The 27,568-nt window shown below is 43.8% G+C and overlaps 2 protein-coding genes across 3 annotated transcripts in view; both read right to left on the bottom strand.

The window, feature by feature from the left end:
- The window catches only part of Selp (selectin P), a 28,028-nt gene extending 7,330 nt beyond the window's left edge, over positions 1 to 20,698 (bottom strand). Inside the window, 11 exon segments of the mRNA XM_051148340.1 lie at positions 1,088 to 1,273; positions 5,240 to 5,425; positions 9,155 to 9,340; positions 11,925 to 12,110; positions 13,471 to 13,552; positions 13,554 to 13,657; positions 15,284 to 15,469; positions 16,139 to 16,246; positions 17,693 to 18,079; positions 20,016 to 20,193; positions 20,666 to 20,698. Of these exon segments, the coding sequence (XP_051004297.1) occupies positions 1,088 to 1,273; positions 5,240 to 5,425; positions 9,155 to 9,340; positions 11,925 to 12,110; positions 13,471 to 13,552; positions 13,554 to 13,657; positions 15,284 to 15,469; positions 16,139 to 16,246; positions 17,693 to 18,079; positions 20,016 to 20,193; positions 20,666 to 20,698 (1,822 nt within the window).
- Positions 1 to 27,568, bottom strand: part of Nme7 (NME/NM23 family member 7) — a 391,631-nt gene that overhangs the window by 320,747 nt on the left and 43,316 nt on the right. The window lies entirely within an intron of this gene.

Raw genomic sequence — 27,568 nt, 5'->3', positions numbered from 1 at the left:
TGAATTAAGGTTGTCATGAAGGAACTGTCTCCCACTTTTTCCTTAACAAGATATCTCTGTCAATTTATACAAAGAAGCTCTGAAAAAAATCTATTAAGCTCAGGTATGGAAAATGCGATGAGGAAAACTATTGAAGGGCTGGAGAGATGGCTCCGTGGCTGAGAATGCTTGTTTTGAAAGCAAGAGGACCTCAGTTCAACCATAGGGTCCACATAAAAGGCAAGGATGACTTGAGTGTGTACCTCAAACTCAGTGTTGGCAGGTAGAGACAGGTTGATCCTGGGAATTTGCTAGCCAGTCAGCCCAGCCGAGTAGGTGGCTCAGTGAGAGACCTTGTCTCAGAAGCTAAGGTGGGTGTAATTAACAGAGGGAGACACCTGCTGGCCTCCTCTGGCTTCTGCACACATGCACATGGGCACTCACACCGGCTCATGCGTGTGCACACACACACCATGCACAGGTAAATAAATGATTTAGAAGAAATGGCATTAAACAGTGCCCACGAAAAACCATTGTCCGGGACAGAAGAAGAAGCAGAGTCGACATGACTGATAGTGTTCAAAAGGAGACAGCAGGAAATCTAGCGAGTCAAGAGAAGGCCACAGTAAGCAGAAGCGACTGCCTGTGCTCCCAGCTGTGTTGGAAGATATGTTATCCCGTGGCCCACGGTCAGCATGAAAGATGAAACGGAAACGCTGTCGCTGGCTTGATCAAAAGCTTGCCACGTGATAAGATGAAGATGCTTGAAGTCTCTGCATCTTGATTCCTTGTTTCAAGCAGCTGGGCCCATAACTGCCACCCAGCATTCTCAGCACTCTAGCTCTGCTCACTAAAGGTCTTTGAGATAAATAGGCTTAAACGACATGAACAAAATTTTCTTCATAAGAATCAGTGCGTCTTTTATTCGTGAACAGAAAAGTTCTGTTGCATCTTAGAAAGATTTTTGTCTTGTCTTATTTTATAAAGTTTTAAAACCCTATGACTGCATTGAGTGCACTCCACTAATAGTGTAATACGTACTTGTCACATAATCTGTGTGTTATCATTGTGGGAAAAGTACAACTTATGCCGGTGAGTATGTCATTACCTTTGCAGGTTGGTGGGGAGGCTGACCATCCTCCAGAAACGGTGCATTCCACGTTTCTTGAACCCTCTAGCTCAAAGTCCTCATTACAGGAGAAGTGGCAGGTGGAGCCAACACTGAAATCTCCATGAGCGTGATAGCAATCCAGGCTGCCTTGTTCTGGGGCGAAGATTTCTGGACACTTGATGGCTAGAGTAGCGAACGAGAACATCCCAATACCCGCGCTTATTCAGACATTCCGTGTTTCACAAAGTTTATTCACTCAGTAGTTGAATAACAGTTAATTTACTTCCTACTGTATCTCAGGCATGTTGTTAATCAGTGCTAATCCCTTGATGTTTAAACCGCTTTTACCTCAGGAAGGAGGGGAGGATGGGCTTGCAGAAAGGAGTATAGGGAGAGGTCATGAAGAAATGGAAGTCAAGCACTCAGTCTCGCGAAGGCAGTTTGCAGGGCTGGAAGACTGCCCAATGGGAAACGAGCTTGCTCTTCATGCACAGGGTCTGAGTTTGGATCTTAACACCAGTGTGACAGCTGGGCAGGTGCTCCTAAACCAGAGGCACCTGGAGACAGGAAGCTGATCCCAGCACTCAGCTGCCAGCCCATCTAGCTGAAATGGTGAACGCTGGCTTTAGTGAGAGACCTTGGTTCGGGAAGTATGGTGGGAAGTGATTGAGGAAGACACCTGAAGTTGGCTTCTAGCCTACACACACACACACACACACACACACACACAGAGGAGGGGGCTCCATTTCCTCATCTCGGCCTTCTGTTTGGGTGACCTTGTAGCCTCCTTCAGTTCTTACTATCTTCTCAACCAGACACAATCTCAAGCTTTCATTTCTGCCCTCCTTCCTGTGTGTGTTGAACTACTTTTAAGACATCCTCCCATCTCCTCAGATCCCTACACATCTAAAACTGTACAGACTCCTGCTACCTAAAACAGTTCCTCAATTTAGACTCCCAAGCCTATTTAAAAAACAAAAAAAAAAAAAACAAAAAAAACAATCATAGTTCCATGCCAGCAAAAAACTCAAATCTCCCAGTCAAGGCACTTAAGTTCATGGAAAACTCCTAGCTGACTGTGTGTTTCTGCCTCCACCTCTTGGCTCACAATGCCTTGTCTCTTTCCATTTCTGATGACTAAAGTCCCACCCATTCTCCAGGATGTGAATGCAGCGCAGCCTCTCTGGTGCTGTTGGCAGTCACCACAGGTGGAACAGCTTTCTGTGAGCTTGTTGTTGGAACTCATACACTGTCACACCCTACACTGCATACCCTTTAACAACTGTATATAAACCTTCTAACACCCACCAATCATTCATCTTGTCCAACATGATTCCCACTGTAGGGATCTCTGGGGGTGGGGGCGACACTCCACTAGTGCAGGTCAAAGAGCAGAACAAAGGAGCTTCTAATTGATTCACCACAATTTCCCCTGAAATTGCTCCAGCAAATGATTGAAGATACAAATATATCTTACACTTATATCTTTTTTATGATTAAATTATCTGACATATGACTGTCATTTATCAGTAATTATTCATAACAGAGTGGCTATTGTTTCTTCAAACCGAATGCCATTCTGAAGGCAGCCGTTTTGATTCTTGAGGCTCTTTAACTTCTATGTACTACCTCATGCAAAAGTACATTGGCATATTGGCACAGATGTTTGTAGTAACAAGCTGTGTGTAGGTGTTTCACAGATCCTTGCATCCGTCCATTGAAATAGTCAAAGAAATGAAGGAAAACAGAGAAGTGAACCATCCCAGGATTCAGAGGGCACATGCCCACTGTGTTTTAGAACCTGGATTTGGATAGACAGACAAAGCAGAAGGGTGGAGCTGCAGGGGCATGTAAAACCCGGTCTCCATGTCCTAAAAAGATTCAGCCAGGCATCAGGAGCTGAACTTGGTGGCCAGACACGGTCTGCAGAGTAACAGTGAGTGAGGAACCTTGTTAGTGATGAGGAGAGTCTGTGTCAGGGAGGTGGCCTACAGGTGGGGGGGGAGGACACAGCAACTGGACACAAGCAATCCAGTTCGTAGACGGCATCATGAAAATTAGGTTCACCTAAGTCATTGCTAGACTCATGGAGACGATTTAACGGCCTGAAGGATAAAGGCAGGAGGAGACAGGAAACATAGGCAGATCACAAGTCCCAAGGGGCTCAGGGAAGCAGTGTTCTCACCACAATGGAAATACTTGTGGAAACACCCACCCAATAGAAAGCTTGCTGCACACTGAAAAGAGAAGCCGGGGCTCCACCTGGTGATGACCCCAAGCCCGTGCGGTCCCTTCTAGGGCTCTGAAAAAAATACTGCATGAGAACTGGTGATTTAGAATTCCTGACACTAGGTGGCAGTGTGGCACAGTGATTAAAAAAAAAAAAAACAAAAAACAAAAAACAAAACACCTTGTAGTCAGTCACTCTGCCCTTCTTACAATGTGCCTATTGACAGTCCCTTCCAACCCAACTCTGGTTTTTAGAGACAGAGTTTCTCTGTGTAGCCTTGGCTCTCTTTGACTCGCTTTGTAGACCAGGCTAGACTTGAACTCACAGCGATCAGCCTATCTCTGCCCCCCCTTCAACCCCCAAGAGTGCTGGAATTACAGGCATATGCCACTGTGCCTGGCTCAGCCTCGTTCTCTTCATGCTCCATTGTCTTTACGAGGGAGATAACAATAGCTTCTTTAGAGGTGTTGTAGACTGATAAGAAAATGTGTGTGAAGTGCTGGCCTCATTATTACTAACTCTGACTACGCTCGACAATAAATAAGAACAATGGCCCCTTTGAAACCAAACAGGAACTAGAAATGAACTAACACAGTGCGCTTCTTTTGTAGAACATATTATATCCTTGTAGTATATGTAATGCATTGTATCTGCTGGGTACTACCAGGAAGCTAAAGACAGGTGTGGTCTGCCCTGTTTTTGAGAGTCCCGCCAGTTCCCGTGGTCAGTGGGGCCACACTTGAGTGAGTGTTACCAGGAACTGAGCGACCTCAGTTCAACAGGTGCTTGGTACACAGTCATTTGGGTTCCATCTACTACTACAGCTGATACAAAGGTGAAGGAGGGGCTGAGGAGATGGCTCAGTGGGTAAAGTACCTGCCAGGCAAGCCTAGGAACCTAGGTTAGACCTCGAGGCTTTGTGTAAAAAGCATAGCCGGGTGTGGTGGCGCACGCCTTTAATCCCAGCACTCGGGAGGCAGAGGCAGGCGGATCGCTGTGAGTTCGAGGCCAGCCTGGTCTACAAAGTGAATCCAGGATGGCCAAGGCTACACAGAGAAACCCTGTCTTGAAAAAAACCAAAAAAAAAAAAAAAAAAAAAAAAAAAAAAAAAAAAGCATAGTCACACACATCTGTAATCTAGCAGTGAGGGTGTTTAGGCAGGTAGATCCTGGAGGTTGCTGGCTAGTCAGAATAGCCAACTGGTAAGTGCTGGGTTCAGTGAGAGGCCATATGTCTAAAAGTTAAGGTCAAAAACAGTAATGGGAATCTCCCAGCATCATTTTTTTTTGTCTGCGTGTGTGTGCACGCAGGCGAGCACACACACACACACACACACACACACATACACACACACACACACAATGGAAGAGGCACAACTTCTGCTCTCAATGAGTTTAAAGTCTATAAAGAAATAGAAGAAAACATGAAAGTCAGGGAAGGTTAAATCACACCCATCTGCAAAGAAACTACTAGGCTGAGACTTAGTGGGGTTGGTGAAGGTGGATGTGAGAATAAATGGGTAAAAAATGGAGAATATAGCAGAAAAAAAGAGAATAAGTCCTTATAAGAAAATAAGTGCATCTGCGAGTAGCTGGGTATCATTGTGAATGGTGATGCCCTTGGACTCTCACCTCAGAGCCCATGTTTCTTTTTCATCTGAAGCATGGAGAGATGCTACTGACTTCCCTTGTTATTCTAGAATGGTAATACCATGCGCTATGATGATGTGAAAGCATTGTTATGGCTGGAATGTTGTATTCAAAAATTTAAAAGGTTATTTAGGGAGAAAGAGATTTTTTTTTTTTAAATCTAGATTCTCCTGCCAGTTGTTTAGCTTGGGAACACCTTCATCTGTGATGATTCTTCCTTCTATGATGGTATCTGAGAAGCCGCAAGGAAGGATAGACCCATGTGCCTACCTTCGCACAAGGGTGGGGTGCCTGTCCAGTGTCCAGATGAAGAACAATCCAATCTTTCTGGTCCAGATAGATAAAATCCTTCATCACAGGTGAACTGGCATGTGGATTTGTATGTGAAATCTCCATGAGGCTGGATACAGGTCATAATTCCATTCTGGGGGCTGAGCAAAGGAGTGCAGGTGACAGCTACAGCAGGAAGGACAAAGTGGGAAAGGGGAGGGTGAACATGTTAGAACTTGACATTTGAAACCCATCTCTCTCTCTCTCTCTCTCTCTCTCTCTCTCTCTCTCTCTCTCTCTCTCTCTCTCCCTTTCTCCTTTTCTCTCCCCACCCTCTCTGTGTGACTGTTGTCTGTCTGTCTGCCTCTGCTTGCTAGTTTAGCATTTAGCTAAAGGTGATCTTTTGTTGTTGTTGTTTGCATTTATGGCTTTTTCTCTTTAAGAAGCCAGGGAGCTGGGTGACAGCTGCAGCCTAGAGTTGACTGTTATTCTGAGCTCTCACCCACACAGGGTTTCAGAGGTGATTCTAAAAGGGACTCAGTGCCCTTTGGAGGGCTAGTGTTCAAACGTTATAGTGGATATAAACATGTTTTTGTTTTGATCCCAAGGGTGGGATGGGGAACAGACTTGTGAGAGATCAGGTGATGTTTATCCTCTAGTAGAGGAACTACCTCGCACCTCGCAAACAAGCAGGGGCTTGTTTGTTGTCAGCTGAAACACATCTTAGCACGGATTATGAGAGGAGAGTTTGGATGCCCTTAGGCTGCAGGGAAAGTTGTTTCCTTGATTATATATATTGGTGAGAAATAAACCGATGATGTTTCTAGCAAACAATGCCAAGAGATGAAAACTGAAGTAAATTTCTTTCTTTCCTTCCCCAGCAGGTGGTAGAGAGAATCTGGGTCTATATCCTAGCTTGACCCCTTTCCAGCCTTAGCTGTTTTATTTTCAATATATGAAAAACTGTAGCTCTTGCCTTATAGTACTTTCAGGTATATAGCAAGTCGCTTAAGTCACACTCAATGATTAAATGTAAAAGAGAACAAGGTAGGCAGATAGTTCATCAGTTGTCTGTAACTGTCAATTTCCATCTCATCCCAGAAGTCTCCACTTACAGGAGCAGGCATAAATGATTCTCCAAGTTCAATTTCCAGTAAGAGTTAAATCAGCCCTCACAGTTACTTGGCACCATACATAAGCACAAGTGTGAAGTGCTAGGACACTGGCTTGCATTGCAAATCATACTTTGGGACTGTGGGGAAGTCATTTAACCTCTCGGAATCTCCCTATCTTAAAATGACTTAGTCAGATCAAGAGTGAATGGATTCTCAGTGCCAGGGTTGGTAGCTGTCAAGACGGTCCTCTCCGGATTCACAGAGCGAGGGGGCCTAGCAGAGTCATGCTGATGCTTGGAAGGGAAGACTAAGTGTAACCACAGTCTCTGGGCTTCTTTGCTGTTCTCCTGGTTGTTCAGTGTGTGTCTTTAAGCCAGAGAAAGTGGCACAGCTCTCCTTGGTCATCTAACTCAACACCATGAAGTTTTAAGGTGTTGTCTGTACCTTTCTTGTCCCTTCATTCCCTACCCTCTGTCTTCCTGTGTTCTCTCTCTCTCTCTCTCTCTCTCTCTCTCTCTCTCTCTCTGTGTGTGTGTGTGTGTGTGTGTGTGTGTGTGTCTGTCTGTGTGTAAGAGACAGACAGACAGACTGACTGACTGACAGAGACACAGAGAGACAGAGACAGGGATGAGGAGGGATGGGTGGGCTGTAAGCTGGAAATGCAAAGGGCAAAGGGGTGTGGGTCCTTGGTTTGGTGAAGTCATCGTGGAGTCATTTCCAGCTCTCTTGTGACTTTGCAATGAGGAGTGCAGAGAGCTGTGGGGACAGTGACAAGGGAAATGATCTGATAACGCTCTCCCTCGGAAGTGGCACAATAGCTTGTGGATTTCAGGCCTCGTGGTACCTTCCTGCCTCAACCACAAGTGGGTATTTCACTTGATGTGCACCCAGCAAGAAGAGGAGAAAGTTCCCTCAGAGTAAACAAAGGGCTAAGAGCAGAAGGGAACTGGAAGGTCACAGGAAGCTGGGGCAGAGCGGCAATCTCCTGGCTGTGAACACCCACAGGCAGGACTGTGGGGCAATGAGTAGTGTGGCTTTCCTGGAAGGGTCTGGTCACTCTGATAATCCTGCTTTGGAATTCTGAGCTCTTCTTAAAGCTGAATGGAGGTCAGTGTAGTGAGGATGAGAGCTGAAGGGACAAGCGCATAGCCTCACTCTGGTCTCTGCAGACCCAGTTCTTCATTTTCAAGCCCAGTTCCAGCAGCTTGCGTAGGTTCTGATGCCTGGCATGAAGGATACCCTATTACGTTGTTAATCAGTTAATTTAGCTACCCATACATGTATTGTTGGCTTTACAGTGGTGTGTGGACATGTGTGTGAGCACTTGTGTGTATGTGCCCTTGTGTGTGTGAGCACGTGCTGAAGACATTTGTGTGTTTGTGTGTGTACACTTGTGTGTGCACTTGTGAATATGTGTGTATACTTGTGTATGTGTATACACTTCTGTATATATGCATACACTTGTGTGAAACAAGCGGTTTTCTCTTCACGAAAACCATGACCTGCTTGCCTTTACTCAGATATCGAAAGCCTATACAAAGTTAAATAATACAGAAATATTTCATATTGCACATATTAAGTATGTTGTTAAAACTGAACATACACAATAAAAGTACAAATCAAAAATGCATGAGGACATATCAGAAGCACTTTTGTGTTTGAATGCTATTTGGGAGGGTTGATATTTAAGAGGATATTTTAATTTCTCTGTTTTCTTATCTATTTATAGGTTTTATAAGTGAAAATCTTGTTTTATTAAAAGTGTCTGTCAAACCAAACTTGGGCTGTTCTAAAAAACAAAAAACATTTTATGAGTGAAGAGTGGGGACTGACTTTTACATGAACTCTGGTGCCCCATATTTGACCATGGCCCCTTCATGGGGAGGCCTGGTGGCACTCTGGGGAAGGATAGCAGGCTACTGAGAAGAAACTTTATACCCTATGATCATATACAGAGGGAGGAGGTCCCCCTCAGTCACAGTCATAGGAGAGGAATAGGGTGAAAGCGGGAGGAATGGGAAGATAAAAGTGATGGGATAACAATTGAGATGTAATATGAATGAATAAATAAATAAATAAAATTTAAAAAACAAAAAAAGTCAGCACTTTGACATCAGCCTAGATTCTCAATTTGATAACATTTTCAATAGAGTGTCAGGATATTTATTTTATTTTTTTTTTTAAAAAGTGTTTGTCATAAACCTTGATAAAGTATTGGGTACACTTAAAGGAAAAGAAATGAGAAAAGAAATATGAAAATCACACATTTGTTGTTAAGTCAGGCGACTAGACCCGCTCCGCTTCACACAGGATGTTACGGCGCTCACAGCTCATGATGGCCTTCTCACATTAAGTCTAATGCAGACTTAATAAGGGTCTTAATGAGGCTGCACCTTGCTGTCCTCTGAGAGTGCATGCACTGCCAGTTCACTGCACGTATTCTCCCCAGTCCTCCACTCTCTATCCTAAGCATGCTTCTCCATTACTGTACAGATGGTGGAGAACGCTTACAAGTAGATTGTGTAATTCTGTCTTTGTCATTCCTCCAGGACATGCCATGGTCCCCAAGAAGAAAGTATTGGATCCGTTGTGGAACACACTACCAAGGCTAATTTTTCTTTTCCATCTTCTTTCTGGATACTATGCTTAGTCAGCAAGTACCACTGTGATAGGAGCCTGCCCAGTCTTGATTTAGGCTCTGATGAGGACAGTGGAGCCTACGCAGTTAGTACCTAGGCACAGCCTTTAAGAATACTGCCTCAAACTCACTCCCAAGAAAGCGAGGAGAATATATCCTTACCTTGGCATTCCGGAGGATCCCAGCTCCAGTGTCCAGTAGACAGGCATTTTATTGCACTTGGTCCCACCAAGAGTGAGCCTTCATCACAAGAAAAGTTGCAGACTGACTGGTACCTCAAGGCACCAAAGGGGTCCGAGCAGTTCATGTGGGTTTTACTTGGAACTGAAAACTCCGGACACTGCAACGCTAAGGGGTGAGGAAGGCAGGGAATAAGGAAACAGTCACCCATCAGTGTTGTCGACTTCGACCCATCAGCCCTATTCATGTCTACTTCAGTGTCATTTATATTGTCATAAAATGTTCACCACCACTCTCCAGGACTCTTCTCAAGGTCTCAAGCTGAATTCTACTCCCACTAACAATTCCTCTTTCCATCTCCCTTATCATCCTCCTTTCAGTCTCCATGGTTTTACTGTTTTAAACAGCATATGTAGATAGGATCATAGATTACTTGATTTTTGGGTAACTCAGTTCACTGACCACAGTCTTTAAGGGATTCGTGAGTTGGCCTTGTTTAACTTAGAAGATAAAAAGGTTGCCATTAATTGTCAATGATACTTGGTGGATTTTATAAGGAAAAATGTTTGAACCAGTGATGGCTGAGCCGGTGTAGAGCAGTTTGGTAAAATGTACCAATAAATCTTGAGCTTCTATACCCTTGTGCTCAAAAGTCTCTGAATAGCATGAAATCAAGATGCACAAGGAAACTAACTCTGAGATTTTTGTCAAGATATTGCTTGTAAGAGTGAAACAAGCATAGGTGGGGCTGAAGGTAAATGGTGGATTCATGAAAGGAATATTCATGATTCTTAAAATTCATCTTTTATTTGCAGAAGATTTTATAGGTGTATCTCTGCATAACATCCAATAGAAAAGCAGAATAAAATTATGATCATGATCAAATTGTGATTATTTTTTGTAAAACAATATTACTTAGCACACAAAGCGATGGGCTTCATTATGACATTTCATGTATACATACATACATGCACACACACACATCCGTATATGACAGTGCCTTGCTCGTTTTCATCCCCACTGCCTTACATAGTCTTCTCACTACCTCTCACTATACTATAATCACTAAATAGATAAGATAGTCCTATCTGGAGAGAACACACCTATTTCATATTTTTCACCTCTTAAATATGAATGATAGCTTTCACTGCCTCTTGTCATTAGACTATCTGAGATCAAAGGAAGTGCTCAGTAAATCCTGGCTGCTAGCCACAGCAGCAGCCACAGAGGTGCTAGCAGACACCGGAGCTCGCCTCAAGGCTGTGCTGCAGCTGTAGACCTTGACTATTGACCTAGAAACACCAGCAAGGACTACAAAAGGAGTTACTAAGGCTTCGATTCCAGATGCTTAAGAAAACATCCAACCATCTGCTCTGGATCATTTGATATTTACTTGCCTGCAGACAATTGCTTGAGCAATCCCTTGTGATCCCTTTAAAGACTGCACAGGGTTTAGCATGTCTGTGTCTCCTAGACAACACACACATTCGATCATCCACACTGTTTTACCACCGTGAGGCAGAAACCCTCATTCCTCCGCTGCTTGCTTTTCCTTTCAACGTTTTTGTTATGCTAAATACATGCAGCATTTAATTTCCCATTTGCCAGTTACCTAATTTGTATGTAGCTGAGGGTTATTTGCATGTGTGTTGTCATACAATCTTTGGCCTCTTCATAGCCTTGAGCTGAACTCCACTAACTCTTTCCCTCTCCCCTGTCACACTTTCTGTCTCCATGATTCTGTTGCTTTAAGTAGGATATATAAAGGAGAATCATAGATTACTCAAGTTTAGGGTGATCATCGTCTTTAAGATCTATTCCTGTTGCTGTGTATGTTGGAAGTCCTTCTCCAAAGCTGAATAGTATCCTAGGATTTCTGGATTCCAGATTTTGTGTATCTATCTATCCTTTGCTGTTCACTTGATGCTCGTTTTACTGTTTGAGCAGTGCCACCATGAACCTGAAGATACACATATCTCTTCAAGTACTTGCAAATCTCTGGAGAACCAATAGCTTGTTTCAAAATCGGGGCATTCACAGACCCAGAGATTCACACAGCTGTAAATGGTGACATAAGATGCTACCATGTACTTCCGGAACTTGGTTTTGTACAGGTACCCTTTGCAAAATAAAGCAATCCCAGTGACCTCCTTGTGACTTGTTTTTTATTTTAGAGCGAAACACTGAAAACATGAAATACTGCAAAAGAGTCATTTTGTCAAATAAGACCACAGACTTAGGATTTACAGAGTAACTGTTTCATCAAGGCTTTCTTTATGTTTATAAAGTTGACAGCACTGTTAGTGACTTAAAAACATCGGCTCACAGCTATTGGTGATATAAGTAGGTCAAACTCTTATTAGCTTCTCATTTTAACAGAAGTCACAGAACTCAGAGAGCCTGAAAGCTTGCTGACAAAAAATGAGAGACTTAGACTAAGTTCCTTGTCCATTCCTCTTCAACCATCTCATGCTGTTCCTCATACAGCATAGTTTTCCTCAGTGCTGATCTTCTCAACCCACTCCAAACATGCGAACAAAAGCAAGTCTCACAGTGATTGCGCTGTCGGGAGCACTGTACTTAAAACTTGCTCTGCCCACTGTTTGATCCTTGGCACAAAACACCAAGAGCCCAGCACATCTCAGGCACTCTGGGAATGCCTGATAGACAAGTGAATGGTAGTGTCCTTCACTGCCCATAGTGCCTCAGAGGTGCCGAGGAATGGCTGAGAAATGATTCGGTGTCACAGTACCTTCACAGACTGGGGCTGGGGCTGTCCACTGTCCCAAGTCAACACACTGAACGACATCATTTCCTGTCAGCGTGAAGCCCTCCTCACAGTGGAAAACACAGCTGCTGTTGTATTCCAGGACGCCTGAGGACGGGGAGCAGTCCATGCTCCCGTGGATGGGGCTCTCCAGAGGTTCACAGGCAATGGCTGAAGGGGAAAGTGGCAGATACTAAGTCTTTTTCAGAAGAATCTACTGGAAGGTGCTGCTGCTTTCCTGCCTGAATTGATTGTGCATTCAAAACCTCAAAGTTTTCTTTTTCTTTTTCTTTTTTTTTTCTTTTTTTCTTTTGTTTTTTGTTTGTTTGTTTTTGTTTTTCGAGATAGGGTTTCTCTATGTAGCCTTGCCTATCCGGGACTTGCTTTGTAGACCAAGCTAGCCTCAAACTCACAGTGATCTGCCTGCCTTTGCCTCCCAAGTACTGGGATTAAAGGCGAGTGCCACCACCGCCTGGCTTTTAACCTCCAAGCTTTCTTGTCCAAAGGAAACTACCATTCCCATGTCCCTCTTTGTCGGATTCACTCTTCAGATCTCAGTTGTGACTTCTTTTTTTCCTTCAAAAGGCTTCCTTGTCCACGTTAACTGAGAAGCGGGGACTCCCTGTGTGAACTCTCCCAGAGCCTGCACTGTGCTGTTTATGCATTACTGTGTTTATGCATCAGATGTTCACGCTTATGCAGCAAGTGTTTTACCCACTGAACCATTGTCCCAGCCCCTCGCAAAAGTCTCAGAGCTAACAGTATCTGAGCCTGGCTTGCAATCCTGATCTGGGAATTTACTATTCCAGTCTTCAATCTCCTCTTCCCTCTGCCCTGTAAGATGAAGGGATGAAGCAACTGCGCATAGTCCAGTCTCTGCGTGTTACGTAATCACTCTGGGTTGCACCACAGCTATTCTTTAATGCAGGTTCCTTTAGCCCTTTGCAGATCCTACCACCAAAGATTTTGACCCCAGATCTCATTATCCCTATAACTACCACTTTAATTCCTTTCCAAGTATAGGCTAGTGCCCTGCAGAGGCACAGCCAGTGGGACAGGAAGGGGATGTGTTTGAAATAGGCAGAACCTGAAAGAAGCAAGTGCCCAAGTCCGTCTTCTGTATTTTATACTTCCCACTGCTTCTCTTTCCTTTGTCCTTTCTTTAATTCATGTTTTAGATGTGGTGTCATTATGTAGCCCAAGCTGGCTTCCAACTCACTGTGCAATGCAGGTTGACATTTACTTTGCAGAAATCCTACTGTCTTAGGCTGTCAAGTGCTGAGATTACATCCACGTGACACCATGTCCTGCTTTTACTTGCTATTTCATTGTGTGCATTTCATATGCTGAATTCTCACAAGACACCTGGTGGTTCTTAGCCCTGTTTCACAGATGAGAAATCTCATGACATTCGGCGGCTGAACAAATACAATCCCAGAGAAGGCTGCCTTGACATTAAGAGTCCTGGGTCATTCCACCATGCCGCTAGTCCTTCTAGGTTATATCAAAAGCTGGTAAAAACCAATCTTACCTTCACAGGTTGGCAATGGCTTGGCCCACTGGCCCGAGCTAGTGCAGCGGAGTGTGTCTGAGCCCCTCACTTGATATCCAGGGATAGCACTCAAATGTACAGCTGGAGCCATAGGCAAAGGCAGCATGCGGGTGCACACAGTCCATGGTTGCATGGATAGGAGCTTCCAGGCTCTGACACTGCACAGCTGAACAGAAAAACCCAATGATAAAGGTCGGACGGACAGAAGTCACACATGCAGGGAACCATGCGGTTCTGCCTATGGAAACCGGGTGGAGCTGGGAAGATGTCCAGACACGGGGTCCCCGTCCTCAGAGTGCCCTGTCCTTGACATTCTTTATGCTTTGGGTAATTATAAGCCTGTCCCAGAAGGTCATCTAGTGTTTATGTATTGATGCATATGCCCTCTGCTATAAAATACATGAATGATGTATTATAAGCCTGTCCTGAAGGTGCATACATTGATGCAGTTGACCTCTTGTATGAGATGTATGAATGACACCATCCTGAAACTGTTTATAGTATATTATATGGGGAAAGAGGAGATTTTTCTATTTTGAACATAGCAAGATCAGCACTCGACTTTTCCACACACTGAGACTGTTTTCCCATTCCAGATTTCTAGCTCTGCAGCGGGTGGGAGGAAAATTAAAATCTAACTATTCAGGATGGCTTTTCTGCAAGGTGGCCGTTTCATCTGTATTCCAGCTAAGATGGGGTGGAGTGGACTTTGTATATCCCAATGTCCTGACACTTGCTCTTACACTCTGGGGCCCGAGCTGTGCCCACCCCTGGTGGGGCCTAAGCTGTGCCCACCCCTGGTGCTCCCCTGCTCCATCCCTGGCCAAATTCAGTGAGTCCCTCCTCACAACAAAGCTCCAGCTAGGCTGGTGCTGGAATGCTCCTGCAGGACAGACGCTAGCCAGGCTTCACTCCTTGAGACTGTTCAGGGCGAGGCCAGGAGTAAGCACAGAGTCATGATGTTTGGTGTGCATTCTGGGACACGTTTTATCCAGCCCTTTGGAAGTCTTAGGCTTCTGTGGAATTTATCCTTTCCCCAGGCAAGGTCATCCTTAGCTGGTTAATCAGAGCTCAACGGCTACTCAGAGATGCACGTATCCATGGTTTTGCTTAAGAAGCAAAAACTCATACGTTATCAGACTCAGGTGCTCAATCCTGAGTCTCATCACTGCTCACAGCTTGCTTTACAAGTAACTCAAGGAAAGGATTTCCTTTGCAATGTTTTTGCCCAGGGATGAAAAACAAAACCAAAACCAAAACAAAAAAAAAAAACCAAAAAAAAAAACAAAAACAAAAACAAAAACAAAAAAAACCCCAACTATCACCTCTATACAGGCAGGAGACGCATCATGAAAAAGAAAATCTAGGTTAGCCTGATTGACTAATAATTGTGGTAGCTAGAATTTCCATCTAGTGTAGACCCCTTATTATTTCTCCAGTTTTTATTTTTATTTTAATTTTCATTTACTTTCGATGACTTTATGTGTATGGGTGCTTTGCCTGCATGTATGGCAGTATACTACATGTTTGCCTTATGCCTGCAGAGGCCAAAAGCGGGCAATGCATTCCCTGAAACTGGAATTACAGATGGCTGTAAACCACCATGCATGCATACGCTGGGGACTGAACCTGGGCCCTCTGGAAGAGCAGCCAGTGCTCTTAACCCCTGAGATGTGTTTTCAGCCCCTATTTCTCAAGTTTTTAAAACTGCAGAAAGCTCACTATCCCCATATATAATCTCCCAAATTCTAATGACTTAGTATGGAGGGTGGAAAATGTGAGGTCTATGTACATTTACACTGTGGGGGGTTATCGGCCCAGATTCCAGAAGGCAAACACTCCACCCGGCTGGCTCCATTCAGCTTGTACCCCTCATCACAGCAAAAGATACACCATGAGTTGAAAGAGATGTCCCTCAGTGGGTGGCTGCATTTCATGAGTGCATGTTGTGGGATGGCAAACCGTCCACATCCTTTGACTGTAGGGGATAAATGTTGATTTTTCCCCCTTATTGTAGACTTAAAAATTTTGCTATATCTACAGCAAATTGCAAATCTCTTTACTTTCTGTTTTTACACTCCTAACCCTGGCCCTCCATCTTAATCTGGTTCCTTTGTATTGCCACCATCTTAGAAAATCATATATATTTTTTTGACAGCTCAATTTACTCACCAGTTTTTTTTTTTTATTTGAACAGGTAAAATTAACTTTAAGGCTTTCATTTTGTTAAAAAGAAATTCAGTGCTTATTTTTATTTTGTGTGCATTGGTGTTTGCCTGCATATATGTCTGTATGAGCATGTCAGATCTGCTAGAACTGGAGTTATAGGCAGGTGTGAGCTGCCATGTGGATGTCAGGAATTGAATCTGGGTCTTCTGGAAGAGCAGCCAGTGCGCCTAACCGCTGAGCCATTTCATCTTCCTGTCTTTGTGTTTCTCTTTTACTCCTTGAAATATCATTGATGAATGTTCTCTTCAGGAACAAAGTGTGTTTTATCTCAGGTGTTTTGAGACAATTGTATGGAACAGGCAGACAGACAGCACTGGGGACCCGCCGCTTGTCTTATTTGCAAGAGAGACTCTATCACAACTTTCTTTCTGGAACCATCTCTCACGTAAGACCAATGTTACTTTAGCCCCAGCCTCACCGTTTGCGCAGTCTGGCCCATAGAAGCCCGGATAGCAGGAGCAGGTGTAGTTATCAATAGTCTCAATGCACTCCCCTTGCTGGCTGCAGGACGTGTCACGGCAGGAGGCTGCGTGGATACAAGAAAGGTCAGAATCACAGGCATTCACAGGACCCTCTCAGGAGCCATGCAGAGGGTCAGCCTAAGTCCTGTGGAGGGACAACAAAAAACTGAGAGCTATAGAAGGGCCTGGCTGCCAAAGCGCCATGAGGGCTAAGTGTAACTAAATACTAAATAAACAAACAGCACACGCAGTATTACATAAGGTGACCCTGAATGCAATTAGTGTTCAGTACTAGTGGGTATTCGTTACAGTAGTGTCTCTTAGGAACGGTGATGGATTCCTCTCAACCTGTACCTTCTTATGCTAATATGTCATGGTGTGGAAAAAGTTCTAGACGTGAAAGGTAGGAGGCTGACTTCCAGTACTACTTTCTCCATAGAAGTACTCTAAGGCTCCTGTTGGATGACACAGTTCGTATTTCCAAACAAGGGCAGAGCTGTGTGTAGACTGAGCCACAAGTTCAACCACAGACAGATGTGTGGACAGAGCAACTCTCTCATGTGGAGCATAATAGGTTTCAGGTTTCTAACCAAAAATATCCCATGCCCGTACCCCAACTTTAACTCCGAGATAGTTAGATTCGGTGGGGTGCTCACATACTGTTTTCAGGCAACTTAACAGTATTATTTCCTTGGATCTCCAGGAAGAAGATTAACAGAGACTCAAAAAATAAATCTTCTCATGACCACATGTGCCGAGACCTGAAAAATCTGGCAGATAGTTACTTCAGCAGCTAACTTAGTATGTCATTGAAGTCTTCCTGTCTATGAGGCATCACCCACCCACAGGAAGCCTCTTTACATCCTAGAGTCCAAAATGTCAATCAATGTCAGAACTGTCTAGAATTATGGATTGTTAGGGATGGATCATATCTGTGTTTTGGAAAATTGTACCTAGTTGACAGGTACAGACATAGCAACCACTATGTCAGTAATTTTCAACGTATTTTCTATCTTGTAAAAAATTTTTGAAAGCCTCATGGCCTTTAATCCCAGCACTAGTGAGGCAGAGGCAGGTGGATCTCTGTGAGTTCCAGATCAGCCTGGTCTACAAAGTGAGTCCATAGGCAGCCAAGGATATGCAGAGAAACCCTGTCTCAAAAAAACAAGAAAGAAAGAAAGAAAGGGAGGAAGGGAGGAAGGGAGGGAGGGGAAAGAAGGGAGGGGGAGAGAAAGAGAGCGAGAGAGAATTGCTGAGTATTGTGTCCTCAGTAATAAAGAGGATGAGGTAGGCAATACTAACGTCCCTTCTAGTTTCAAATAGATGGTTTTCTCTAATCTTGATCTTACATTCTCCAAGGTGCTAAGGGATGCTGATGAGTTCCGCCGTTTCTCGCACCTGACCTTGTGACCCATGTTACTAAGTCGGTGGTTACACTCCTCAACAAGAACAGGCATGTTTTTAATAGATGCTATCGGCTGAGCGTATCGGCTGAGCGGCGGCGGCCTCACCTGTGTAGCACAGGGCCCGCTTTCGTTTAGAGCAGGGCTCGTCATTCCACTTGCCGGGGGCCACCTTCCGCTTAATGTAGATCTCCACGCAGTCCTGGTTGTTGCCCTTGTTGTTGGGCTCGTTGTCGGCCCAGTTCTCAGCCTCCTCCGTGAGAGTCTTGTTGGTGCCCACCCAGGTCCACTTATTATTGATCTTTCGGATCCCGATCCAGTAGTAAGAGCTGAAGTACGGGATGATGTTATTGAGGTAATCGATTTCTTCCCAATTCTGGATGGCCACTAAGTCTGTGAAGTGCCTCCTGCAGAAGGCCCGTGACAATTTCCACGAGTACGCTGTTCTGCTGTAGTTGTAGGTCCACGCTGCCACTTCCTTCTGATTCACAAACTCTAGCGGGGTGGGGAGTGGGGGATGGGTGGAAATAAGCGCAGGGTTAGCATCATTCACTGGCCTCAATCTGTTTCCGAGCTTATTTCTGCAAGTAAGATGAACAGCTCACCAGAAGACGAGTGCCAAGAGCAAGCCTATTTTCCGACTGATGTTATTTTAGGGGAAAGGAGTGTTTTCTAATTTTTCACTTAAAAGTGCATATAAAGCCAGAACAGGAAGGCACGGGCTTCTAAAAGACTCGGGATGTTAAAAAATTTGGATCCCAAGATACCAGAGGCAGAGGAGAGCTTAGGGGCCATCTGCTCTACTCCTGTTGCACAAGTGAGTTGTTTGTGCAAAAGCTCACATCACAGGGCACATACATGTATGCTAGAGGTGCTGCCACGGACCATAGAGACTGAGATGCCTTCTTGTGATCTGGGGGCTCCTGCTGGCTCAATCTCGGCGCCCACCATGTTTACTTTCTTCCTTGTAGAACACCTACTTCTTTGTTTATTTTGTTTTGTTGAGTCAGGATCTTACAGAATAGCACAGGCTGGTCAGGAACTCCGCCTCCAGCTCCCAAGTACTAGAGTGACAAACATGTGCCACCATGCCTGGCTACTTCTGACTATGTTGGTGACCCTCCGCCTTCACCCCTGCTTAAGTTCCCCCTCTTCTGGCTTCAGGTAAACTTTGTCTTTCTTCCTTCAGCACCCCCACTTCTCTTCTTGCCCCATGTTGTAATACCAGTTTCCATGAGGGGAACCCACACCCACCACTGTGCGCCCAGCTCTTGATCTTTACCATGAGTCACAGTGCTTGACTCTTTGCAGTCACTCAGTAGATGCCTGCTTTGACAGGGCTGGGGTTAGGAACGTCTTCCGACTTGGGAGCCACACACTTGACTTCTCTTAGCTGTTTCTCTCTGATAGATGACCTCCTCCAAATCTGTTTATTCGCGCATTAAAACGGACCTCTCCTTATAAGTGCGTGTGATAACAAGTGGGTTAAATGAAGTATGTTCCCTTTGATGCAGAGGCTGTTACGGGAGCCCGAGGGAGCTCACGAGCTACAAGAGGCCACTTCCCCCAGAAGAGGTGGACCCTGGCAGCAAGCAGGCCTGGGAACAACTCCTTTCCTGTCCACACAGCTCTGTTTCTGTTTGACCCTCTCCTCCACTGCCGCTCCAGGGTCTGCCATATTAGCACCTCGAGGTTTTACTCTGGAGGCAGGCAGGCATGGTGGTACACACCCGTAACCTGAAAACTCGGGAGGCTGGAGCAGAAGGATCATAGGTTTGAGGCCAGCCTGTTCTGCATAGTAAGATCTTGTCTTAAAAAGATTAATTTTGGCGCAGCCAGTATTGCACTGTTTTCATCAGCCAAAGGAATTGATAAATGTGCTGATGCCATGTATAAAATCATTTACTTTGACTTTGAAAAAATTTGACTTTTATTTTTGTTTGTGTGTACGTGTGCCTGTGAGGATTTATGTGCCCTGCTTATGCACATTTATTGGCTGAGGCAGGGGTGTCAAGTACTGAGGTACTGGAGTTACAGGAGGTTTTAAGCCATTTGATATAGGTGCTGGAAACTACAGTTGGGTCCTCTGGAAAAACAGCGGTTTTGAACCACTTGAACGGTTGAGTCATCTTTCCAGCCTCCAAAATTACATGTAAAGAAACTCAGATATTCTTGTGAGTCTCTGAGAATGTCTTGGGCCGGTGCCTTATAATGCCTTATAATGATGTTCATCATGGATATATCATATCGGCTTGCTGTTTCGGAAGCTTTGTAGGTCAGTGTGGTGGTGTCAGGTGTGCTTTTCCTGTGGGATGTGAATGGTTTCCCATGTCTCACATCACGCTACAGTCCCACACTGCTCCCACTTGGCCCTAGGATCTCTCCTAATTACTCAGGGCCATGGGGAAGAGTCAATTGACCTAGCATTTACCAGAGATGAAAGCGCTGAGCCAGATGAACTGAGCAGCTCCCAGCACCACACTCCCAAGTCTTGGCTTCCAGGAAGTTTTTAGGCAGCCGGCCTGAAACGAACAAGAAAACTTTCTTTTAGTGTCTACAAACAACCAGTGCCGCCATACAAATTCGGTTGAGAATCGTTGGGATGACTCCTATTGCCGGCAGGAGGGTGCTGCAAATCTTCTACTGTCCTCCGATTTATCATCGCTCTCCTGAGTCCTATCTTAAAGAGGCTGTGAAGACGGTACCAAACCTATTGGCTTTTAAAGATGCTTTTACACAGGCAAGTTCTAGAAAGGCTCCTCTTGTCTAAGCTCTCATTGCACGCAGCAACACCAGACCTGTAGCATCTAAATGGCATCTTACAAACGACAGTGGCAGACTTTGGACACAGGCGCTGTCTACTTGACATTTTTACCTTCAAAACCCTTTAAGACTACAAATTGATACTGCGTTGCCTTTGAGGCTGCAGAGTGTGAGGCACCACCAAGCTGAGCAAGGGTACCAGTAACCCCACCCCCACCTCCAGCTGCTCTAACGTTATCACCAATAGAAAAACAACCGCCTTGTGTTTAAATGTAGCCTTTCTACTCCTTCAGAGAGATAACTACCTAAAGCCATTACTGAATACAAATTCTGAACTGCCAGAACCGACATCTCTCCAATCCCAAATCTGTAGTATATGTGTTACAGCCTAATTGTGTGCTAAAAATAATTATGCTGATGAAATTTTAAAAATTATCCTGCAGAGATTTATGGTCCCAGATAATTAAAAATATTTTACTTTTATTTATTACATTTTCATTTGTATAAATAAGCAAGAAAGACCTTATGTTTAAAAACATATGAGGTTAGCTAGGCCGTGGTTGTATACACCTTCAGTCACAGGGTTCAGGAAACAAAGGCAGATGGATTTCTGTGAGTTTAAGGCTAGCCTTGTCTACAAAGTGAGATTCAAGATAGCCAGGGCTATGCAGAGAAACCTTGTATTGAAAAACCAAATACATATGTATATGTGTATGAACGTACATACATACATACATACATACATACATACATACATACATACATGTATCTACGAGGTTAAAATTCTGTAAAGAAAGTAGAATGGGTCTCAGTATCTAAGGAGAAAAAGTGAATGGTAGAAATGGTCTTATTATTAAACATTGCTTATGGTTTATGTTATCATCTCACTCTAGTATTTAAAGAGCTATGTTTATAATATTCTGGAAATATAATTATAATTTTACATTTCAGGAAGAAAATCTTTATCTCTCCACTTAAGAAGGAGGGCAAGTTGCACAGTTTTCTGAAAAATTGAAGAGGTGTGGAGTAAAGCTGTTATTGATGAGCCTGATGCAAGGACCCAGTGTTTGGCTTTGATCCTGAGCTGCGCTTCCACCCTGAGGAAAATGACAGTTTCGAATCCGTTGCTATTCTACCTGTGCCCTTGAGAAGCAACTAGTCCCACTGATGTTGCTCCTAAGCATTTTGGATCTCTGGAGTATGCCTAAGGAGTGTATGAGAGTGAGTTGGTGAGGCTTCTATTTTGTTTTTAATCATGATGCCCAAATTTAGTCACTGGTTATATTAATTTACTGAAACGTTGAAATAATCTTTGGTTTCAACACAATCCCCAGTAGCCATACCTCCTATTCTGAGTTGTCTGTTTATTTGTATAAGCTTTTAAATAGGATTTTGTTTAAATTAAAATTTCCCTAACCAATTCTCTATTGCATGGGTGTGTGGATGCGTGAGTGTGTGTGTGTGTGTGTGTGTGTGTGTGTGTGTGTGTGTGTGTAAGATAGAGAAAGAGAGAGAGAGAGAGAGAGAGAGAGAGAGAGAGAGAGAGAGAGAGAGAGAGAGAGAATATACACTGGTTTGAAGCAATGCAAGGTTTTAGAAAATCGGTAGGTGCTCTAATCAAGTCATAATATCCAAAGAAGAAGAACGCAAACCCCTGTGCACCATTTCAACAGGATACAATTGTTCTTCACAATCATCGGGAATACCAAGACTTGTCCTCCTGGGCTAGTACAGTCCCGTGAGAGATGCAAGGATCACTGGCAAATCAATTCAGTGTTTTTCAGGCATTTCAGCAGATGGTCTAGTCAATAACTCCATAGTCAGCACTTCCCATCACTGAGCCGAAGTGATTCTCCCATGTTGGTTAGCCAAGTAAACATCATCAGGTCAACGTATCGACCCTTAGTCTCACAAGGCTCATGAACTTTGGAGACAGTGAAGGAAATGTTTATTTGGAATGGTTAGACTCCAAAAGGCTGTGGATCCATTTGTTCTTTTGTAGTAATTCTCATGTCGTCCAGGCTAACTTTAAATGTGCCATGTAGCCAGTTCCTTGGCCTCTTGTCTTCATCTCCCAAGGGCTGGGATTAAGCCACCATGATCAGATGGATGGATTTCTTTATTCTGCCCTCACTTAATGGACCCCAACGTTAAGCTCAAGTATCAACACAAGGCCTCACTTTGACTTAATGGTAGCTGGCGGGGGTTTATATGTGGGTGCAAAGGGTGTTAGTATTTGAAAGTCCTACTTGTAATCATTTCCCTTCGAAATGTCATTGGGGCGGGGGGTGGTCTTCCGTAACTGACCCTGCTCCACAGCACAGCTTTGTATTGGATCTGGGATGCTGAAGAATTGAGGGCCCTGCATACCTGACTAACCAAGGTGAGTGTTGAAACAAGAGGAAATGTCTTTCTAGGCTAAGCAACCATGTGCCCTGCTAATCTTTAATGCTGTCTGGCAGCCTGCTGCAAACTGGAAGCAGCTGGAAAAGAGTCTCAGACTGGGTCATTAAAATAACATCCTGTGACTGCGTAAGCCTGTGTAAGCACCCTGGTTGGTTGTAATGCTACTTAAAGTGACTGTGGAGAAAAGGAGGGAGCAGAGAGGAGGTGGAAGAAGAACCTTTGTCCTTTAGCCTCCCATTTGCAGGAAGATGTGTGCAGGAGCCCCACTGCTTGTAGGTAGCTTACAGAGCTGGCCAGAGAGGCAGGACCACACCTCTGCAGTTCAGAAGCAGAGGTGATATCCCTTCTTGACCTTTGTCTGCCTGCCCAGATCCTCTTGGCTTTCTCTGCTTCCTCCTTAGCTAAACATTCTTAACTCCCCTGCCTCCTCTTTGTTTTCTAGCCCACGACTTCCACCTTCTTATCAAACTGCTCTTTTGAACTTCATCATGAAGTTGCAAGTCACTCAACTAAAGGACAGTTTTCTTTCTTGAGCTCAGTGCAGCAGTTTTTTGCTGTAGACCAATTCATTTTGCTTAATGTGCTGTTTCTGTAATGTCTTGAGCAATTTTTTCCTACTGTTCCTTTCAATCTCCCTCAACTCTGTCCTTGGTGCGTTCCTGCTTTTATGGTTCTCTTCTCTTCTTTTGCTAGACCTTATGATCATCTACTTGCAAAGGTCTCCCAGCAGCATCTCTATTTCTGGCCTCACTCTAGAGCATGAGGCCCCCAGCATGGATACTGAACAGTCACAGGAGCATGCAGCTTGTCAGCTCCCAAAGAAACTGGCAACATAGAAAACAAATGGTTAACCGTGGTGCCTGTTAGCATACCAAAGTGCCACCAGCTTCTCTCAGCTCTTCTCAGGACGCCTTCTTCCCCCAGCTTCTGATTTCTATAAAAACCTGTCACTTCAGCCATGTGTTCTTGGTCCTCCCTCTCTCTTCTCTTCTCTTTATTTCTCTTCTCTTCTATTCTCTTCTTTTCTCTTCTCTTTCTCTCTTGCTCCCTTACACCCACCTCTCCTCTCATGGCCTGGTTCACTCTGGTTCCTTCCAGATGCCCCTGGCTTACTCTCTCTCATATCTACAATATAAACTTACTCTTCAACCATACCTTGGCGCCATCTTGTCCTCATTTTTGCTCACAGGTAATGTAACATGCTAGTGGCGATGCTCGAGAGCAAGAACTGTACACAAGTGAGTCTGAATCACTGGGCACAGAAAGCAGATAGTTACTGATTGACAAGAATCCTACCAGCAGCTGAATGAATGGGCGCATGAAAGAATAATGACCAGGAGATGCCTACACAAAAGATGAAAATGTGTTAAATTAGTAAATAAGTGATAATCATAATTTAGTGCCTATGATGACAATAGAGATTGTGTCTGAGTAAAAAAGTGTTATAGAACATGAGGAAGATCTAAAAACAATATTCTTGCCATTTACTCTACTCACGAACATGGAAGATATATTGAGAGCCATGCCAAGAAACCTAATGCAAACACGAGCACTATAGGAAATAAAAATACTACTATGGATTCCTGTTAAATGAGACTTTAGCTGTTCTTATCATGAAAACAAAATTAAAGATGAGAAACTATGTGAGACGATGGATATAAATTTGCTTCGTATGGCAACTATTTGACTACCTGTACATATCCCATTACCTCATGCTGTATACTTTAAATATTCACAATAAAACTTATTTTAAAAATGAATTATGTATATATATATATATATATATATATATATATATATATGAGTGAATAATGAAATTTGAAATAAACTAAATGAATCAATATAAGTAAAATAACAATGGCAAGAGAGTGACTGGAAGTAAGGCAGATGTGTGCTAAATAAGGAGACATCACAGGAAAGCAAAAATATGTCCCTGGGACTTTCCCTCATTCTGCTTGGTGTGAGAGAAACAAGAGCATGATGGTTCTCTCTCTTACATCCTCAGATGAGCTTGACTGACTCTCTTAACTCTATGAAGATAGGATGTAGGAATAAGGGAAGGAGAAATGGAGATGGGAGGATGCGCCATAGGTGGTATGCCTCAGGAATTCTGAAGGACATGAAATAGCAACCACTCTTTAAAAGAAAAGCAAGTTTCAATGTAACTTTCTGGAAGGCTCTGGCATGAAAGGACATTCATACAACCAATGCAAATTCTTCTGATCAAACAGTAACACTGACCTGAGCCCCTTTGTCTACATCTCCATGACGACCTGAGCCCCTTCTTCAAGAAGGAGCAGGCAGGAAGGACCAAGACTTTTTACCTTATCTGAACCTTTTACTATAACCTGTCAGCAAATGCTAATGACTTTACAGTCTGGTGAAAAACCTGGACACTCTCCAAGTTTTCACTTGAATTGTCACAGAGCTGGCTTTAAATGTCATTATTTCTTTTCTGGACCTGAGAAATCAGCTTCTAATTTGCCTCCTTTTTTGAAGACTACCTAGTTCTTTCTCCAAAATGCAATCAAAATATATCTTTCCTTTTTTTTCTTCCTTTCTTTTGCTGGGATCAAACACAGGGCTTTGTGAATGCTTGACAAGTGTCCTGCCGTTGAGGTATATCCCCAGCCCAGCATGACGTGTATAACATAATAGCATCGTGTTTGTCTACTACTCAACAGCTGTGGCTCCTCATCTGTAAGCAACGCTTTTAAACTCTTCAAGATGCTCATATAAGACCCTTCAAAGCATGGCTCCTTCCTGTCTGACTATTCTCTCCTGCTGCTACCTCTCAATTACCTGCTTCCTTCTCACAACACCACGGTGCAGTTATAATAAGAGATGCTATGATTTCCATAATGTATTTATGTTGCCTGTGTTTTTACACCAAGGGTACCCATGTGTATCGGCCCAACTCCCCGAGTCTTTCATTGTCTCCTTAAAGGAGCTTTGCTATCAAGACCACTTCCTTCCCCACAGCAAACTCTCCGGGTTATTTTCCCATTAGTTATTTCAACAATGACTAAGTTCCTAAAATACCCCAGGGACATTTCCACGGAGAAGAGCTAAAATAATGAAAATAGACTCAGTTTCTATCCTCATAGAGTGTACATGTCTGATAGCACTACACACACGTAAAAATGCAAGACAGTGCAGGTAAGAATTAAAGTAGTATTGTGTGACAGAGTGGCTGGTGAGCTGTGTCAGACAGGGACTTGGCAGCAGCCCTCTAAGGGAAGGTGGCATTTAATTCAGCAGCAGAATGATCAGAGAAAACTGCCGAGTGGAAAGCGGGGAGAAGACCATGAAAGCCGTTAGCACAGGAACAAGTGTAATGTCAAACAACATAAAGAAAGAAACGAAGCTGGAATGGATGGCATAAACACAGACAAACGCGACAGGAAAATAGTTGATGAGGTCAGAGTGATGTTTGTATATATATCTATGCATATATAAAAACAAAAATAATTTTTTAAAAAAAAGAAAGAGAAAAAAGAAAATTGGGACTCTGGAGATTAATTGGAAAGGTAGCTTGGGGTCAAGTCTTATGTCAAATGCCAGTCAGCAAAAGGGAGCCAACTTCAGGACTCTGAATAAAGCAGGTCCATGAAAAGATGCACCTAGCAGTATTGTCATTGTTAAGTAGGGTCACAAAGCCTGAGCTACAAAATGACAGGCTGTGACCGTGGTAAGAGGGACTGATGTACTGAGTCAGTGACAGTGGAGAAGATAATGACCTCCTCAGGGATGAAGAGCCACACAACCACGGAGTTCAAAGCTCAGATATTGCAGGGCATTGCATTGCAACAGTACCAGTCGTGATGCCCTTGAGCTTCTGGATGGGGTTGGGAGGGGAAAGATCCTAGCAGTGTCTCCCCCCCACCCCAATAACACACACAGAGAAAATAAATCGTCTCTAAGTCAAGCAGATTTCAAATAAACATAAGATGAGTCCCAATATCTGACCACTCAGAATCAAAGCTTATATTGAATTAGACTAGTCATACCCATTAAATGTGCTAAATGAAACAGTATCATTAAAATAAAACACTCGTTTAATTTTTTAAAAGACCATATGAACTTAGATGAATTACATCCCTAAAAATACAAAGTGTTTTTCTCTGCCTTTGACATTGTAAAGTGTCTGCTTTGCTTTTCCAGCAGAGGTGGTAGACAAGGCAGTGGCTCTCATTATAGAACCAGCCTCCCCAGCGGCTTTGCTCAGCATTGCTTGCTATGTCAAAAGTCACTTGATTTTTTTGGTGGCTTGACTAATAACCCTCTCTGTATCAAATTCTAAAGATGCAGATTGCGAAAGCTGATTGGCAGCCTAATATGATATGGAGCAGAAATAATAGAAGGACCAGCAGAAACTGGAAGCCAGGGCCTGAGGTGGTTAAAAATTCACACGAAGATCCTGAGCTGCTCCTTGGCCCTCTAAAGCCTTAACAGACCTCCAGATAATTTAACTGTAAGTCCCTGAGCAGGAGCAGTCCCCTGTGAGCTGTTTGAAAAATATCCACAAGGTGCAACTGAATTTCCTTCTCTCAGGTCCTACCTGAAGGCACTATCTAACCCTGAAGCAGATTTTACACAGATGCGCCGAGGTTCCTGAACCCTAAGAGCCAAATGCGCTCTTAGAAGAGGAAGAAGTCTGTCTCTGAAGTGTTATGCTCAATCCCAGGGCTGGGGCCTCGGTACCTCCTTGCATAGTGCCAGCCTGGTTTCAAGGTGAAAAGCAGGGAGCATTTGAGTAGAGCACACAAGAGGGAAAATGATAAGGGTCTTCTGGAGCCCACCCGGAAGTCCAGG

The sequence above is a fragment of the Acomys russatus genome, chromosome 6 (assembly GCF_903995435.1).
Source record: "Acomys russatus chromosome 6, mAcoRus1.1, whole genome shotgun sequence".
In the NCBI taxonomy this organism is placed as follows: domain Eukaryota; kingdom Metazoa; phylum Chordata; class Mammalia; order Rodentia; family Muridae; genus Acomys; species Acomys russatus.
Note: the sequence above shows the minus strand (reverse complement) of the source record. Positions and strands in the feature narration are given on the sequence as shown.